The sequence below is a fragment of the Ursus maritimus genome, unplaced genomic scaffold, assembly GCF_017311325.1.
Source record: "Ursus maritimus isolate PB19 unplaced genomic scaffold, ASM1731132v1 scaffold_13, whole genome shotgun sequence".
Classification (NCBI taxonomy): domain Eukaryota; kingdom Metazoa; phylum Chordata; class Mammalia; order Carnivora; family Ursidae; genus Ursus; species Ursus maritimus.
The window spans coordinates 63,112,167-63,128,245 of record NW_024423675.1 but is presented as its reverse complement, the minus strand read 5'-3'; the positions used below and the strand labels follow the sequence as shown (position 1 = coordinate 63,128,245).

The window sequence follows — 16,079 nt, the reverse complement described above, 5'->3', positions numbered from 1 at the left end:
GGGGGTGCCTGGGTGGCTCAGTTGGTTAAGCGTCCAATTCATGGTTTCGGCTCGGGTCATGATCTCAGGTTGCGGGACTGAGCCCCATATCAGGCTCCACGGTCAGCGTGGAGTCTGCTTGAGATTCCCTCTCCTCTCTCTGCCCCTCCCCACTGCTCATGAACAAACTCTCTCTCAACTAAACAAAATCTTTAGGGAAAAAATATAATGAACTGTTACCTTGTGTGATTATTTGAAAACTGACTTAAATTGTACAATATTTTTAAAAGAAAACCAAGATAACTATGACACAATCAAAATATGAACACTAATTTGATCTTTGATGATCAAGGGAGTTAAATGCTATGTTTTAGGTGTGATAACGGTACTGTGGTACATTTCTAGAATAAGCCCTCATCCTTCAGAGAAACATATTGAACTATTTAAGGATAAAATATGACACCTGAGGTTTTTTCAAAGTGACGGAGGAAGGTGTTGAGGGGCTATAGGTACTGCCCATGAGCTGATAACTAGTGTGCTGGGATACAGATTCAAAGGGATTCACAATATTATTCTGCCTACTTTTGCATGGTATTTTCCATAATAAAAATTTTTGAACTATGTAAAAATAGGGGAAAAAATATAGAACATTTTATAATCTCTGACTATACCAAAATAAGGTGATCAAGACTAAAATAAAAATTTTAAATTTCTATCTAGTGAAAAACATCATAAACAAGTTAAAGACAGTTGACAGCCATAATAAAAAATGAATAATATCCATAAAATAAAAGTAGCTCCAACAGGTCAAGATTATAATTAAAAAATCAATAGAAAATGAACAAAATGAATAAAAGAAAATTCAAAGAAGACCTGCATGTGGCCTATAAACTTGACAACAGGTTCAATGTCACTAAAAATGAAATTATAGTTTTTACTGATCATGGTTGCAAAATGAGGACAAATGGGATTTCTCCTACACCACTGGGTAAAGTATACACTAGTACAGCCATTGTGAAAACCAACTTTGCAATATCTATCAAAGATTTAAATATGCATACCCAATGACCCCATAATTCCATTTCAATTAATCATTCTTACAAAACAATGCAGTGAGTTCATAAAGGGGAATGTACACAATATCTGTGGCTACACCACTTATAAAGCAAAAGAATTAAGTGTCCATTAAGAGTGAAATGGTTATAATCATTAGGGAAACGCAAATCAAAACCACAATAAGAGGGGCCCGTGGGTGGCACCATCAGTTGAGCATCCGACTCTTGGTTTCGGCTCAGATCGTGACGTCAGGGTTGTGAGATCGAGCCCCAAGCGCAGAGTCAGCTTGAGAATCTCTCTCCCTCTCCCTCTGCCCCTCCAGCTCATGCATGCATGCATTCTCTCTCAAAATAAATAAATAAATCTTAACACACACACACACACACACACACACACACACACGATATCACCTCACACTTACTGAAAGGCTATTATCAAAAAGATAAGAAGCAACAAGTGTTGGGGCGCCTGGGTGGCACAGCGGTTAAGCGTCTGCCTTCGGCTCAGGGCGTGATCCTGGCGTTATGGGATCGAGCCCCACATCGGGCTCCTCCGCTATGAGCATGCTTCTTCCTCTCCCACTCCCCCTGCTTGTGTTCCCTCTCTCGCTGGCTGTCTCTATCTCTGTCGAATAAATAAATAAATAAAATCTTAAAAAACAACAAAAAAAAGAAGCAACGAGTGTTGGTAAAGATGTGCACTGTTGGTGGGAATGTAAATTGATGCAGCCACTATGGAAAACAGTACAGACTTACTCAAAAATTAAAAACAGACCGACCATATGATCTGTCAATTCCACTTCTGTGTATTTACCCAAAGAAAATGAAAACACTAACACAAAAAAGAAATCTGCATCCATTGTGTTCACTGCAGCATTAGGTTTTTCCATATCTTGGCTACTATACATAAGTGTCTATCAATGGTGTGAGATTTTATATCTATCTATCTATCTATCTATCTATCTATCTAGGAATCTTATTCAGTCACCAAAAATAGAAGGAAACCCTGCCATTTGTAACAAGAACGGATCTTGAGGACATTTTGCTAAGTGAAATAAGTCAGAGAAAGATAAATACCATATGATACTACTTTTAGGTGGGATCTAAAAACAAAATAAAACAAAACTGAACCCAGAGATACAGAGAACAGACTGACGGTTGCCAGAGGCCAACAGTGGGATTTAAAGAAAAGACTAACATGACTCATTCCTATGACGGCATACCATGTGGTATTTAACTGGAACTGAAGTAGAGCTACATATACCAATACGGACAAATCCAAAGAAAAGAATGGGAGGAGGGGACACTTCCCCAACCCTATCAGTCATAGAATAAATACAGCATTATCACTTTTCAAAAAGAGAGCACTTGTCCTGAGGACCACCGGGTGTTGTATGGAAGGGCTGAATCACTACATTGTACACCTGACACTAACATTACACTGTATGTGAACTAACTGGAATTTAAATAAAAACTTTTTAAAAATTACCTGCAAAGATAATAACAAAGATATAAACTTACATAAGCACAAAAAAGTCTAAAAGATGCAAACCAAAGGATTACTACTCTGAGCCAGAGTACAAGATAAGCAGCAACTTTGTTTCTTTATACACACATTCAATAAATAAGTAAAACAAAAGAAAGCGCATTGTTTTATAAAATAAAGGAACAGATCAAAATACAGTTGACCCTTGAACAGCGCGAGTTTGAACTGTGTGGGTCCACTTACAGTGTGGATTTTTTACAGTACAGTACTGTAAATGTATCTTCTCTTCTGATTTTCTTAATAACATTTTTTCTCTAGCTTACTTTATTGTAAGAATACAATACATAGTACACGTAACATACAAAAATATATGCTAATTGACTGTTAAGGTTATCAACAACGTTTCTGGTCAACAGAAGGCTATTAGTAGTTAAGTTTTGGGGAAGTCAAAAGTCATACACTTATTTTCAACTATGCAAGGGATCAGCACACCTAACCCCCGTGTTGTTCAAGGATCAACTTTTTGTTACCCTTCGTAAGTTTCTATGATTCTACACCAGGGGTCATATCACAAACTGAAAAGCCCACAGGGCCAGGTGGGTGATGTCAATGGGTGGGCTGCGGAAGGGTTGACAGTAAGAGAATAAGAAACAATGGGTACTGTGGTCAACTGGAGCCTGCCAGATGCTACCATGTGTGAATGTGAGCCCAGGGTTGATAGACCTCCTCCTAGTACTTTAAGGAAAAAAAAGAAAAAAAATCCAGATTCTCATGTGAAATTCAAATGCTAGCCACTAAGTCAAAAAATACTTACAGCACTAGGTAGGGCAAAATACAACTTCAAGAGGCAATATACCGTAATGGTTAAGAGCACAGCTTCACAGCCAGTTCTGGGTTCACATCCTGGCTCTATCATACGGGGATATATGACCTTAACCAAGTCACTTGACTGACCCGCCTCCATATAACAAATATTCAGTTAATGCTAGCTACTAGTCTTGTTGCTACTGGTGTGTTGTCTTCATGGGACGCAGTTCTCCGCTGCAAGCTAATGAGTTCTGTCCTCTGATCTTCTCCATCTTATATCAGGTTTGACTCCGTTGGCTCACTGCAGTCAAAAATAACATAGAACAACTTCCTATTTCCCCTCAAGTAAGTGTGCTTCTTTTAGAAAACAGAATACCTATCGGCAAATGAGCAAGTATGTGCTTATTAGCTTGCCACTTACTCAATTACAAAGTCCGTGTAACTTTACTAATGAAATCAGACAGGTGATGACTGAAGCAAATAAAACAATTAACTATAATAACTGTATTAATGAACACTGATCTGGAAGGCAGGGGTAGGTGAGTACTGTGGCCTACTTAGTGTTTCCAATGGGCTTACTCAGAATTGCACTGGTGCTGGTCCAGCTACATAGGAAGCACATTGGAGGGCCATTAAAAATGTCAGCGTTCATGTCCTACCCCAAGAGATTTTGATTTGCCCTGTATCCAAAGAGGCCACAGGTACATGAATTTTCAAAAGCTCCCTGGATAATGCCAGCGTGCAGCCACGTTTGGACACCATCAGCAGAGTTTACAGTCTGGCATCCCAGAATTCTGGATTTGAATCCCTCCAACGATCTACAGCTTCTGTGATCTGCGGCAAGTTCTCTACTCTCCTCATTTGTAAGATAGAGAATTAACACCACCCCTTCATTCGGTTGTTGTGCCTAGCACATGGAAGACTTGATAAATGGTGACTTCTTATTTTATATCATAGTTTCTACAGGCGTTGTTCACTCTGAATATAGAAGGCAACCTCTTCAGGGTTTCTTTTGCTTATAGGAAAAATTAGCATAATTATTTTGGGATCATTAAACAATTTTTAATTGGCCATTAAACTTATAATAACCACATCATTATTTCTAATTCAAAGGAAAGTAATATATAAAATAACCAAAACTCTTCCTTAGGATTTGAGGTAATGTGCACGGTAACATGCAGTCAGGCAACTAAATTTTTTTATACACTACATTAAGTAAAAATTTTATCTGTCTCTTCTTCTGAAAATGTATAAATAAGGTAAAGCAAAAAGGGAGGGACATAAAATAATCATTTCATAACCTATGGCTCAAATATTTTATGGGTATTTAACATTTTAAATGCACAAAACCCAAAGGATGAAAGTAAACTTTATGGCAAACTTGAAAAAAAAACAAATAGAACACTTGGGGAATCCCAGGACGGAATGCAGACTGAGATTAAGTGAACCTAACTATATTACATATGTATGATATGATCTCACTGAAGAGGGTGAAGGAAAAAGGTGCTGACCTAGCTAACTCTGGAAAATTCTGTGGTGACTCTCTTTTAAGACTAAAGACAAAAAGAACTGTACTGAAATGCTGTACTCTAGCTGGCAAATTTATTCCTCACAGGGGTCCCGGTTAGCAATTCTGAAATTACTTTCCCTGTATACTCTGGCTGCACAAATACGTAAATAACTGTAGTAACGGGAGCCAGGTTTCTCACTGCAAGAGGAGAAATTACAAATAAGCAGGAGAAGAAGGCCAGGATGAAACTGGTGATGCTGGATTAAGCCTGAGACATCAGTGTGAACTCATGTTATTTTTCACAGATAGACAGACAGACGGGTAAGCAAGGAGACAGACTGATCCATCAGTCAGTCGGTCAATCGACAGAGAAGTACCTATCAAGCTGTGCATACACAAGGGGTTGAAAGACACACCTATATTTTCTAACTCTACCACTGAGTGGGCCTGGAAGCAATGACACCCCAACAGTAACATCCAGCACCCAGATCTTCATTTCTAAATACCATCCTCCAATAAAAGGAACCAGAGCTCCTCAGGGAAATGGGTGATTTCAGGACTGCCAACAGGAAAAATAAAGGATGGTGCCATAGAGTAAGAAACTGCTCAAAAAGAAAACTGTACAAAAAAAGATGCAGGCATGTCGAAAGACACAGAAGCCAAATGAAAGAGTTCCAGTGGCTAAAGAACAAACACTGAGCAACAAAATAAAGAATAATACTACTGGACTAAAACCCAAAGAAAAAATATTTATGACTTCCCACTGAGATAAATAAATGGGAGGGAAGAGGTAAATCTTTCATACAGAAGAATTCCAAATAATATGTGTAGATATTCCCGACTCCTGGAGGCGGAGAGTCATTGCCCTCCCCTTGAACATGGGCTGCATTTAGTGACTCACATCAAAGAGTACAGCAGGGAAAGGGAAAACTGCTAACCTGTGGAGGAACCGGCAGACACCACCTTCACCAAGGGATCCAAGTTAACATCATCAGGGACAATACAGTGCCATGGGGGCGCTTCNNGGCATTCCTGCCCAAGCCCAAGCCGCCAGTCTCATTTTGAGAAAACACCAGACAAACCCAAATTCAGGGACGGTTCTACAAGCCGTCCAGATCGTGAAAACCACGGGAAGACTGAGCAACTACCACAGATCAGAGAAGACTGAGGGGACATGACTAAGTGCAAGGTGGTGTCCTTGACTGGGTCCTGGAACAGAAAGGGGACATTAGCACAAAAACAGAAACCCAAACAATGGCCGCAGTTTAGTTAACAGTATTTTATACCATTGTTAATGTACTAATTTTGACAAATCTAGCAATGTTAAGTAAGATGTCAATATTAGGGGAATCTGGATAAAGAATATATGAAAACTCTGTACTATCTTTGCAAGTTTTCCATAAACCTAGAACTATCCCAAGATTACAAGTTTTTAAATTTAAAGATCTTTGAAATATAATAAAATTTTAGAGAAAAATTGCTTTATAAAGCATGTTTATAAGCCAAGGGGAATTAAATATAAGATCACATGTTATTTATAAACACTAATCACAAGTAATGTAATCATAAAGAATTAAAAATATAAAGACATAGACAAGAAATCCTTCAACTATATTCATTACTATTATCACATAAGCCAAAAAAACAGTGCAAAATAGAAGGTATGTATTGGGTATAATCTGTGGTGCCAGTTGGTCAAGATGCTTCTACTAAGAATGAAAATAAAATTGTCCTTAAATCTAAAGTCTATTCACTACTTAAAACGTATGCCCTTCAAATGTAGGAGTATTTCGCAGAGATTAAAGGTTAAACACATTTTAAAAATAAAAATATAGAACAGTCTGGCCCATACTGACTTACACTCAGCTTCAAAAGAAAAAAAATTAACAAAGCTTCTAAAAATTAATAGTTTACATTTGGCTTCTATAGCATTTTACCATTTACACAAATACCTTTTTAAAGCCTCACAACAACCCTGTGAGGTAGGTAGGAGAGTATTATAGCCATTTTACAGATGCAATGACTTAGGGTCAGAAAGATTAAGTCATTTACAAAGTCATGTGGTGAGAAAGACCCACACCAAGGAATGGAATCCAGTTACTTGATTTCAAAAACTGGTTGTTTCTCCAACATATTTAGTCAAAGACTAAAACAAACCCAGAAGGAAAGTCTACATATATTCATACACATACATATACATACACCTCCCCTTCCAGAAATTATGTTCCTGAAATGGAAATAAAATTGTAAGTCTTACTTTCCCACCGAGTTCATTGTAAGGTGAAGCCTCATCTTTTATTAGTTTGGATTGAATTTCTATTTCAGCTCTTGGTTACTCGTTTGTTATCTGACAAACACAACATTTTATAAAACAAAACTTAAAACAGGGGCTTCCGTACTTCATATTTGTTTTGAAAAGCAAACAATCTACAAATAATTCCAATAGTCTTTAATTCACACACTTCATAAGCTTTGAATTTGTATGTCTCTTCTTTTCTATAAGGATAACCTTTTCAGTTAAATCTCAACTGGTCAAACTGAAGGAATATGACGTGGACACGAATTCAAAACTATGGGCTACCTAATATCAGCAGTTTTAAGAAGCCCCCACAGACCTCCCAGGACCCTTACCATGAGCCCCTCTTTCTCATGAGATCCACTGAATCAGAGATGAGGTTATACCGCCAGAGCTGTTTTGTTCATATTACTTCAAAAATAGTGCTTCACAATAAAAATCAATCATCGACCCCGTCTTGCCCACATGTGTCCTCATTGGAACTGAACCACTCCAGCCAAAAACCGAGACCAAAGCAAGTTATTCACCATCTGAAGTCTATGGCAAATCCTTATTCCTTATCTAGTTTTGTTCTACTGATTTTGAAAATTGCACTATAACAAAATCGTATAAAATAGTTATTTCGGACTAAAAGGGGGAAAACAGTCATTTGCTCTAATAAGAAGATGTACATAAAAAATCGTTCAGTTAAAATACTGTTCAAAGAAGATCATATTGATCCCAGGGTCCTGGGATTGAGTCCTACATCGGGCTCCTTGCTCAGCAGGGAGTCTGCTTCTCTCTCCCCCTCTGCCCCTCCCCTGGCTGATGGGTTCTCGCATGCTCTCTCTCTCGTAAATAAATAAAATCTTTAAAAAAAAAAAAAAGATCTCATATATAAATTCACTTTTAAGACTTGTAATTAAAATACTCAAACTAACTTCTTATAGCTACAAAGTACAGATTCCTTTTGCAAACATCTTACTATACTATGTGAATGTCTGACCCCTTCTCCTAGGAGTTCACGGTCTAGTTCATGAAAAATAAAAATCTTATAAACAGAGGTTCTCTTCCAGTGTTTCCCATTACAAAAAAAATGCCCTCTGTTGTATCACCTCTCACTCCAAAGCAAGCCAGATTGTATAGTAAACGGGAAGTTTAAAAAATAAAAATAAAAGGTGCATACATACATATGTAAATAGCTATTAAAATTGAGAATGGCAACCAGACACAGGTATAAAGGATCTCAAAGATCTGGGTGCTTTTGCTTTTAGCCAGACGAACGTGCAAACTCACCACAAGAGAAAAACTGTTCTTCTTCCCCTCAAGAACGGTATCCAAGAGTGTGCCCCTTTCTAGTTTGACCACACTTAACAGTAAAGAATTTCTGAGACATCAAGCTATCAAAACAAAATTTGCACTGTTTTCAAACTGCTTTTCCTAGGAGGTATACTCCTCTCACAAAAATCTTCACATATCAAATTGTGGATCTGATAGTTAAGGCTTCCCTTAAACTTCTACCATCTATGCTAATCGTTAACTTTGCCAAAAACGTAAACTCTTTCTTCCTTTGACCATTCTTACATTTCTTTAAATACAGAGTCCAAATTGCTTCTTAGCCTTTTGGCTAAAATCATGTGTAGTATCTAGTATCTGTTCCTATCGGTTTAAAATACACGGGCCAAAAACTGGAATAAGCTATTGCAAAGAATAGAGAAAGAACTATATCTATGACCTCGGATGCCATATTCATTTAAAAATATTTTAGCATCATGTTGACTTTTTTACTGACTCATATTCAGCCTGTGGTCACCCATGATTGTGGCTTTCTTCCCTCTTTATTTATACCTAGCCTGTCCTTCTCCATCCTATATTTATATGGCTGGATTTTTTTCCTCCACACACCACCTTACACTTAATTCACTAAATTTCATACAGTTTTCATAAATCCATTTCCACATTTATCACAGTGCTTTATAGAAATGTTTAAATCTGCAAGTTACAGGAACCACCACTTACACCTTAAAAATATCAAGACTATGAAAGTACATAATAATCAACACGACACTGTAAGAATGGAACTAATGACAAGGCCATACTAATGCCTACCAGAAACCTACCTCCACTGGACAGTCACTCTTTACCAGTGCTATACGTGCCCTTTGCAAGGAACCGTCCATCAGCTTGTGAAGTCTTAAAATTAACTTTCTTAACCCCATTTGCTTCAGTGCTTTGTCTACAAATGGTCTATAAATAGAAGTCAGACAATGTCTACTAAAGCCTGCTTCTGTGCTGCAGTCTGGTGTGCCCCAGCCAACAGAATCGTCCTCAGATTCAAGCCTCTCAAGCTTCTTAGGTACGCAATCCTGCGAATGGATGTTGAAACTGTTGTCAGTGGGCTGTGTGGGTTCCGGTGCCCTTGGACCTGAGAGCTGTTCTTCTTCACTCTCATCTGCACTACTTTCCAGCTCTTTCAAGTCCCCTTCTGTGTCATCACCCTCATCTTCTGGCTCATTGCCTTTGGATGATCGAGGAGAAGGGATTTCAAACACTGGCCAGCCAATGTCTGATAAATTCTTGATGCCCAAAACAGTGCCCATAATCCTCAACTTCTGGTTTAAGTCTTTTGTGATGTTTAACCACAAACAGAGTGCCTGCACCCTGTCCTGGAAGTCTTTTGCAGCATATTTTTCATAGTCCTTTTGAAGAGCCTGCAACGATGGATAAAGTGCTTCTATGTACTCCAGCAGCTCCATTATCCGCTTTACCTGCTCAAATGACACCCTCTGGCGTTGGAGATGCTCATGATATGTTGAGTAACCCCCCATCTTTGTTCCATGAGGGGCTCTGCACTGCCCTTCTACTGAAGTACCATTAAAACTAGCTCCATTTCTAACAAAGGCAAAGCTCCCATAATTAACTTTGAAAGTAAGGATTTCATTGATAATCTCTGGGATGGCTTGACGGGCTGTATATAAAAAGAGGTCCTGGTCGTTAATGGTCCGTCCCGCATGCCAGGCTTGTAGCTCTAACCAGATCAGTTCATTAGATCGGTTAAACCAGAAAGCAGACGTATTTTCCTGTCCTCTTTGCTCCCTGTCCTTCTTCTTTGAGACTGAGGTAAGCTTTAGCAGAAGTCTTAAAGTCTCAAAAAACTTTAAGCGATCTGCTGGACAGTCAGTCCTAGAAGTCTGGCGTGCAGTTCTGGCTATAGGCATGGGCACGGATACCGGAAGCTTAGCGTTGCTGCAGCCAAGACTGAGGTAAGGCTTATTAAGATCCACATCTGGAATTGATTTTTTGGGCAAAGACCCACCCACTGAGTCCAACATGAACGAGCACTGCACATTTTTCTTATGATCGCGCTCTGTTGTCCTAAGAGTCGCTCGGATCTTTTTCTCCTGCTTATAGCTGTATTCTTCCACATTCTCCACAGTTTTTCCAGTGTCTTTGTGTGGAGGCTGGTTTGGTGCATTCATTTTTTCTATTAAAAAGAAATAAACAGATCATTGTGTTAACTCTCAAACATGAAGCTACTCTCAATATATTCAATAAAACTGATATTCCCATGTATTTATTTTTCAGGCTGTTACTGGAGAAAAAAGCGTTAACCATATGCTGAAAATGAAAAGACTCAAAATATACACATTTCTCTCTAAATTTCTAAGAAGATTTTATCCGTTTTCCCTGCTTTATTATACTTGCTATGCTTTTTAATACTCTCCACTACAAATCTAAAACAAGCGGTTTCTCCACACTAAAAGTGCAGTTACCCAAGTGAGTGAAATCGCCACAAGTTAACCACCTTCAACTTAAGAGGGGAGAAACAGCACAGCGGATCTGACAGAAACATGGTTTAGAAAACACACCCCATCCCTGCCTCTGCCGTGACCTGAATGTATTAACTCGGGAGCAGACCACGTAAGTTTCCTGGGTCGCTTCTCTCATTTGCAAAATGAAGTAGACTGAGCAAAGAATCTTTAAGACACTTTCAGATGATTCTCATAAAAAAATGAAAGAGAGATAATAGATAAAAATGTTAATTTATTCTACTCCTTGGTTTCTTCTTTCCCACAAATGAACAATAACATTTTAAATTTAAGATTAACAAAATTAAAGATATATGGACTAATTCAGTATCATTTGCCTCAAATAGTATATAAAATCATCCAAAATCAATGCAAAGAAAGTAAACATCACACTTTCTCATCAAACAATTGTAGAAAGTGCTAGTAATTTAATTCCCGAGCTTTGAAATGAACACACACTCCTTCCTTCCTGTTTGACATTTCTGTCACTATTAACCACCTCCGCCTTACTGAAATCCCTTCATGCTGTTGCCTTCCAGATACAACAGTCTCTGGGTTCTTTTCTACTTCCCAAGTCACTCCTTTTCAAATTCCGTCCTTGGAACCTGGCTCACTCCAGAAAACGCTGTTTCTCGGAGTTCCACTCTTCAATCTCTTCTGCCTTACTCTCCCCTCTCCCCAGGTAATCTTCGCTTCCACTTCATACACTGATAATGCCAAACCTAAAACCCCATTCCAGTCTCCCCTCCACACCCAAGATATACTTCGTGTCACTGAACCTAGGACACACATTCTATATCTTAACATCTCTGAAATTAAAATATGTTTTATAATTGATGATATGAATAAGTTTTAGAAACATATTCACTAAAAGGTTTCCTTTACATTTTCTTTTATATATATATATAATATATATAATATATATAATAAAAATATATGTAATATATATAATATATAGTATATATATAATATATAGTATATATATATAATATATATATTTTTTTAACACACACACACAGACACAACATAAGTAACAAAATAGTTTTTTCAAACCTGTATCTAAATATCAAGAAGTATAAAAAGGGTTCTTTCAGTAAATAAGTAATAAAAATTCTAAGTATAAAAACACACTATGTCATCAATTGTAAGCATCTTTCTTCTTAAAACATAGTATGTCTTAGATTTAGTGAAATAACATATATTCATATGGGTTACAAACTAATATACTCAAAATCAATTCACTAAAGAAATCCCATTTAAAACCAATTTATCTTCTAATCAATTTAAATTAAAATAGTTTTAAAAGAAGAATTTCAGGGGCGCCTGGGTGGCTCAGTCGTTAAGCGTCGGCCTTCGGCTCAGGGCTCAGGGTGTGATCCCAGGATCCTGGGATCCAGCCCCACACTGGGCTCCCTGCTCCGCTGGGAACCTGCTTCTTCCTTTCTCACTCCCCCTGCTTGTGTTCCCTCTCTCGCTGGCTGTCTCTCTGTCAAATAAATAAATAAAATCTTTAAAAAAAATAAATAAAATAAATAAATAAATAAAAGAAGAATTTTAGGGGCATGTGGGTAGCTCAGTTAGTTCAGCATCTGACTCTTGATTTCTGCTCAGGTCATGATCTTAGAGTCATGAGATTGACCCCATATTGGGATCCCCCCCACTCTGGGCGTTGAGCCTGCTTAGGATCTGTTTCTCCCTCTTTCCCTGCCCCTCCCCCTTGCCCACAGGTACTCACGTGCACTAATTTCCTTTACGGTCCATCAAAAAGGATTTTATCTGTCTATAGGGATTTTTGCTATATTTTAATATAAAAAGTTATTATTGCTTTTTAATTACCAATATTTTTAAATGATAGAATTTTTATCTGTAGTTTTAATCTATCTTACTTCTAAAGGTCTTAAAACTTTTTATGCAATCTATTCAAGAAATTTCCTCACAATTTTGTTTCTAGCTACAAATGCCTATCATATTCCTTCATAAAAAATTTGCCCAGGCCCGGCTTTTGTCTTTTCTTTGGTGCTTTCTTTAACTGTGTTCTGTATACCTTTATTGACATAGCACATACATACCATTCATCTCTACTTGGTAAAACAATGGTTATTTGAAAGCAAAGCTAACAAGCGCTTCCAAATTTAACTTCACTGTATTTTATTTTTCAAGATAGGAATTTATACTATACTCGGTCACTATGAAACACAAAATGACATACATGGTATCACTGTTTAAGGCTAGAGGTAAAGATAATGAGTTTAGTTTTTAATACACTAAATTTGAGGTGCCTATGGGACAGCTATGTTGGTGATGTCTGCAGTAAGTAATGTGGGTCTTGAGCTCAGGAAAGAAATCCAAAGATGATATAGATCTGGAAGTCATCAGTACATAGACATGCTATTTAATACCAGGGGAATACGTAAGAACATCCAAGAAACATGTACAGAAGAGAGGCAATGTAGACCTAGAAGAGAATGTTGCATTGGTACAAACATCCATATAAATGGTTTTGAACGAAAGAAATCAAATATTTATGTAACAAAAAACACTTTTTTTAGCTTAGGATTTAGGATCCTAACAAAACTTTATAAAACGATATAGAGTAACATTATTGATAATGGCCAGAGAATGTCTGCACACCACTTAAAATTTTTAAGTAATAGTGAACAGTGAAAATGTATTACTTGGCTTATATAACTCATAAATGTTCTTCTAATCCATGATTCAAAGATTCTAAAGAAAACAAAGGGTTAACGGAGAGTAACTGGGATAGTTTTTCATAACTCCAGAAGACTGGGCTATAAACATTATGCCCAAATCTATGCTATATTTTCTAGGAAGCTAATATTCAAAGCATTAAAATATTAAAAGATAGAACTTCTCAGCCTTGATCTTTATTTCAATAATTAAAAGGCCTTAGGAGGGAAAAAAATGCCACAGTCCCATTTTTCTATATAAGAAGAATCAAATTTTAGTAGCCTAAGAAACTAATTTTTGCAGATTACATACAAATCTTAAGCTTACCTTACAGCATACAAAATGGTATACTATACAATTTTTTTAAAATTCTGTGTTTACATAAAGCAATGGCTTATTTGGATTTACGATGTGTGTAAAGAAAAGTAAATTGGGAAAGGCACAAGATGGAACATAAGAGCTTTTTTTTTTAATTTTTCAAAACAAAAAACCAAGTTGGTTTTGAAAAAAAATACACAAATGGAAATTGATATATCATGTTTTAAAATGATGTAATTTTAATTTAAAATAGATTTAAACCCTAGTCTAGCTACTATGAAAAAAACTCTATTTATTTTATCAGCAGTTATACTTTTCAAATAATATATTTTTGATGGACAAAGGAAACACGAGAATACTTCCTAGCAATCAGTGACCAGGTAGTCCTCTATGAAACCATAAGGGACCTGTCAGTTAAGGGACATTGAGAAGTACTATGGTGTTGGTGGTGAAAAGAAATCTGTAAGCTGAGACACAGTTATTATTCCCAAGCACTTTATATTCTATCTTTACCCAATCTGACATGAGTATAAAATTTTTAATAATAACTTGAAAGTCCATTAATAACAGGCAAGTTTGTTTCTATATCTAGTTTTCTTTTAATACTAAATCCCTTTGCAGGGCGCCTGGGTGGCTCAGTCATTAAGCGTCTGCCTTCGGCTCAGGGTGTGATCCTGGCGTTCTGGGATCGAGCCCCACGTCAGGCTCCTCCGCTGGGAGCCTGCTTCTTCCTCTCCCACTCCCCCTGCTTGTGTTCCCTCTCTCGCTGGCTGTCTCTCTCTGTGGCTGTCTCTCTCTCTGTCAAATGAATAAATAAAATCTTTAAAAAAAACCAAAAAAACTAAATCCTTTTGCAATTAATAAAAAGTCAAATACAAACAGCTTCTGAAAAGGAGAATAAATCAAAAGTATACAGAATGTTGGGATGCCTGGGTGGCGCAGTCGTTAAGCGTCTGCCTTCAGCTCAGGGCGTGATCCCAGCGTTCTGGGATCGAGCCCCACATCAGGTTTCTCCACTAGGAGCCTGCTTCTCCCTCTCCCACTCCCCCTGCTTGTGTTCCCTCTCTCACTGGCTGTCTCTCTCTGTCAAATAAATAAATAAAATCTTTAAAAAAAAAAAAAGTATACAGAATGTATTACATGACAAGTTCTCATTATAGTATTACAAAACTAGTTCATAATAACTTCAGTAAGACTAATGGAACATCTGATCTCCCGAGTGGTTGCAAATTAAATGGTATGATTTGGTTAGTGAAGTTACAGGGATCTTCCAGAGTAGCTACTTTTTCCTTTGGCCAATCACCAATAATTCCTGCCTAATCAGAAGAACATGAAAGGAAAAGAAAAAAAAATTATAATGAAAACAAAAGCAACCAACGACAAGCAATATAGTTCACTTGTTTAAACAGATATGAGACAGTCAACTGAATTCTCCCACCATCCATATCTAGAACTGGCTCCTTAGAATATGTATAAAATGTATTTTTTATCAAGTCCTTGAAATACTTCTGCTCTCCCCTTGAGTACTATCCATACTCAACACATCGGCCTTCCTCAAGCTCTCAAATGCGTTAAGCGTGCACACATGGCTGCTCTTTACCGTTAAGTGTGAGATGGTCATTAGAGCAAGATGTCCTGGATTACCAAACAATGTCAGCAATCTGCAGGGTTTAGAGATCGAATTCATGGTTCTCAAATATCAGTCAACATTAAGAATCACTTAGGTTCTTGCTAAAATGCGGACTCCTGGGCGTACTCCCACTGTCTCTGATTCAACCTGGCTAGAATGGCACATTTTCAGAAACACTGCTTTCTTCAACCCCCTCATTTTCAAGTAGCAGCTGTACAGAGACTGTCATAATCTTCACAGCAACACTGTGATGAAGACTACCATGGAACAGATGGTAAATATTGCGTCAGGGATTCTAACCCATGTTCGTGTCATCACACCAGGTGCTCACAGACCAGTACTAACCGCCCAAGGAAAGGTTAGACAGTGTCATAAACGACAGATTGTAGCAGGTAACTAATCTGTAAAGACTTTAAATAACACCACATGCTTGACTGGGGGCTCTGAAGAATGGACAGAATTCAAACAAGGGCAGCAAGAAAGTCAAGAGCGTCTTTTAAGCCAGAGAAGAAGAGCATGAAG

At 37.6% G+C, this 16,079-nt stretch overlaps 1 protein-coding gene across 5 annotated transcripts in view; it reads right to left on the bottom strand.

Annotated features, from left to right (window-relative positions):
* Nucleotides 1-16,079, bottom strand: part of MAP3K4 (mitogen-activated protein kinase kinase kinase 4) — a 109,799-nt gene that overhangs the window by 50,903 nt on the left and 42,817 nt on the right. For all 5 annotated transcript variants that reach the window (XM_040628033.1, XM_040628028.1, XM_040628029.1 and 2 more), the window contains exon 3: nucleotides 9,233-10,596. In XM_040628033.1, coding sequence (XP_040483967.1) covers nucleotides 9,233-10,596 — 1,364 coding nt within the window. The remainder of the gene's footprint in view (nucleotides 1-9,232; nucleotides 10,597-16,079) is intronic.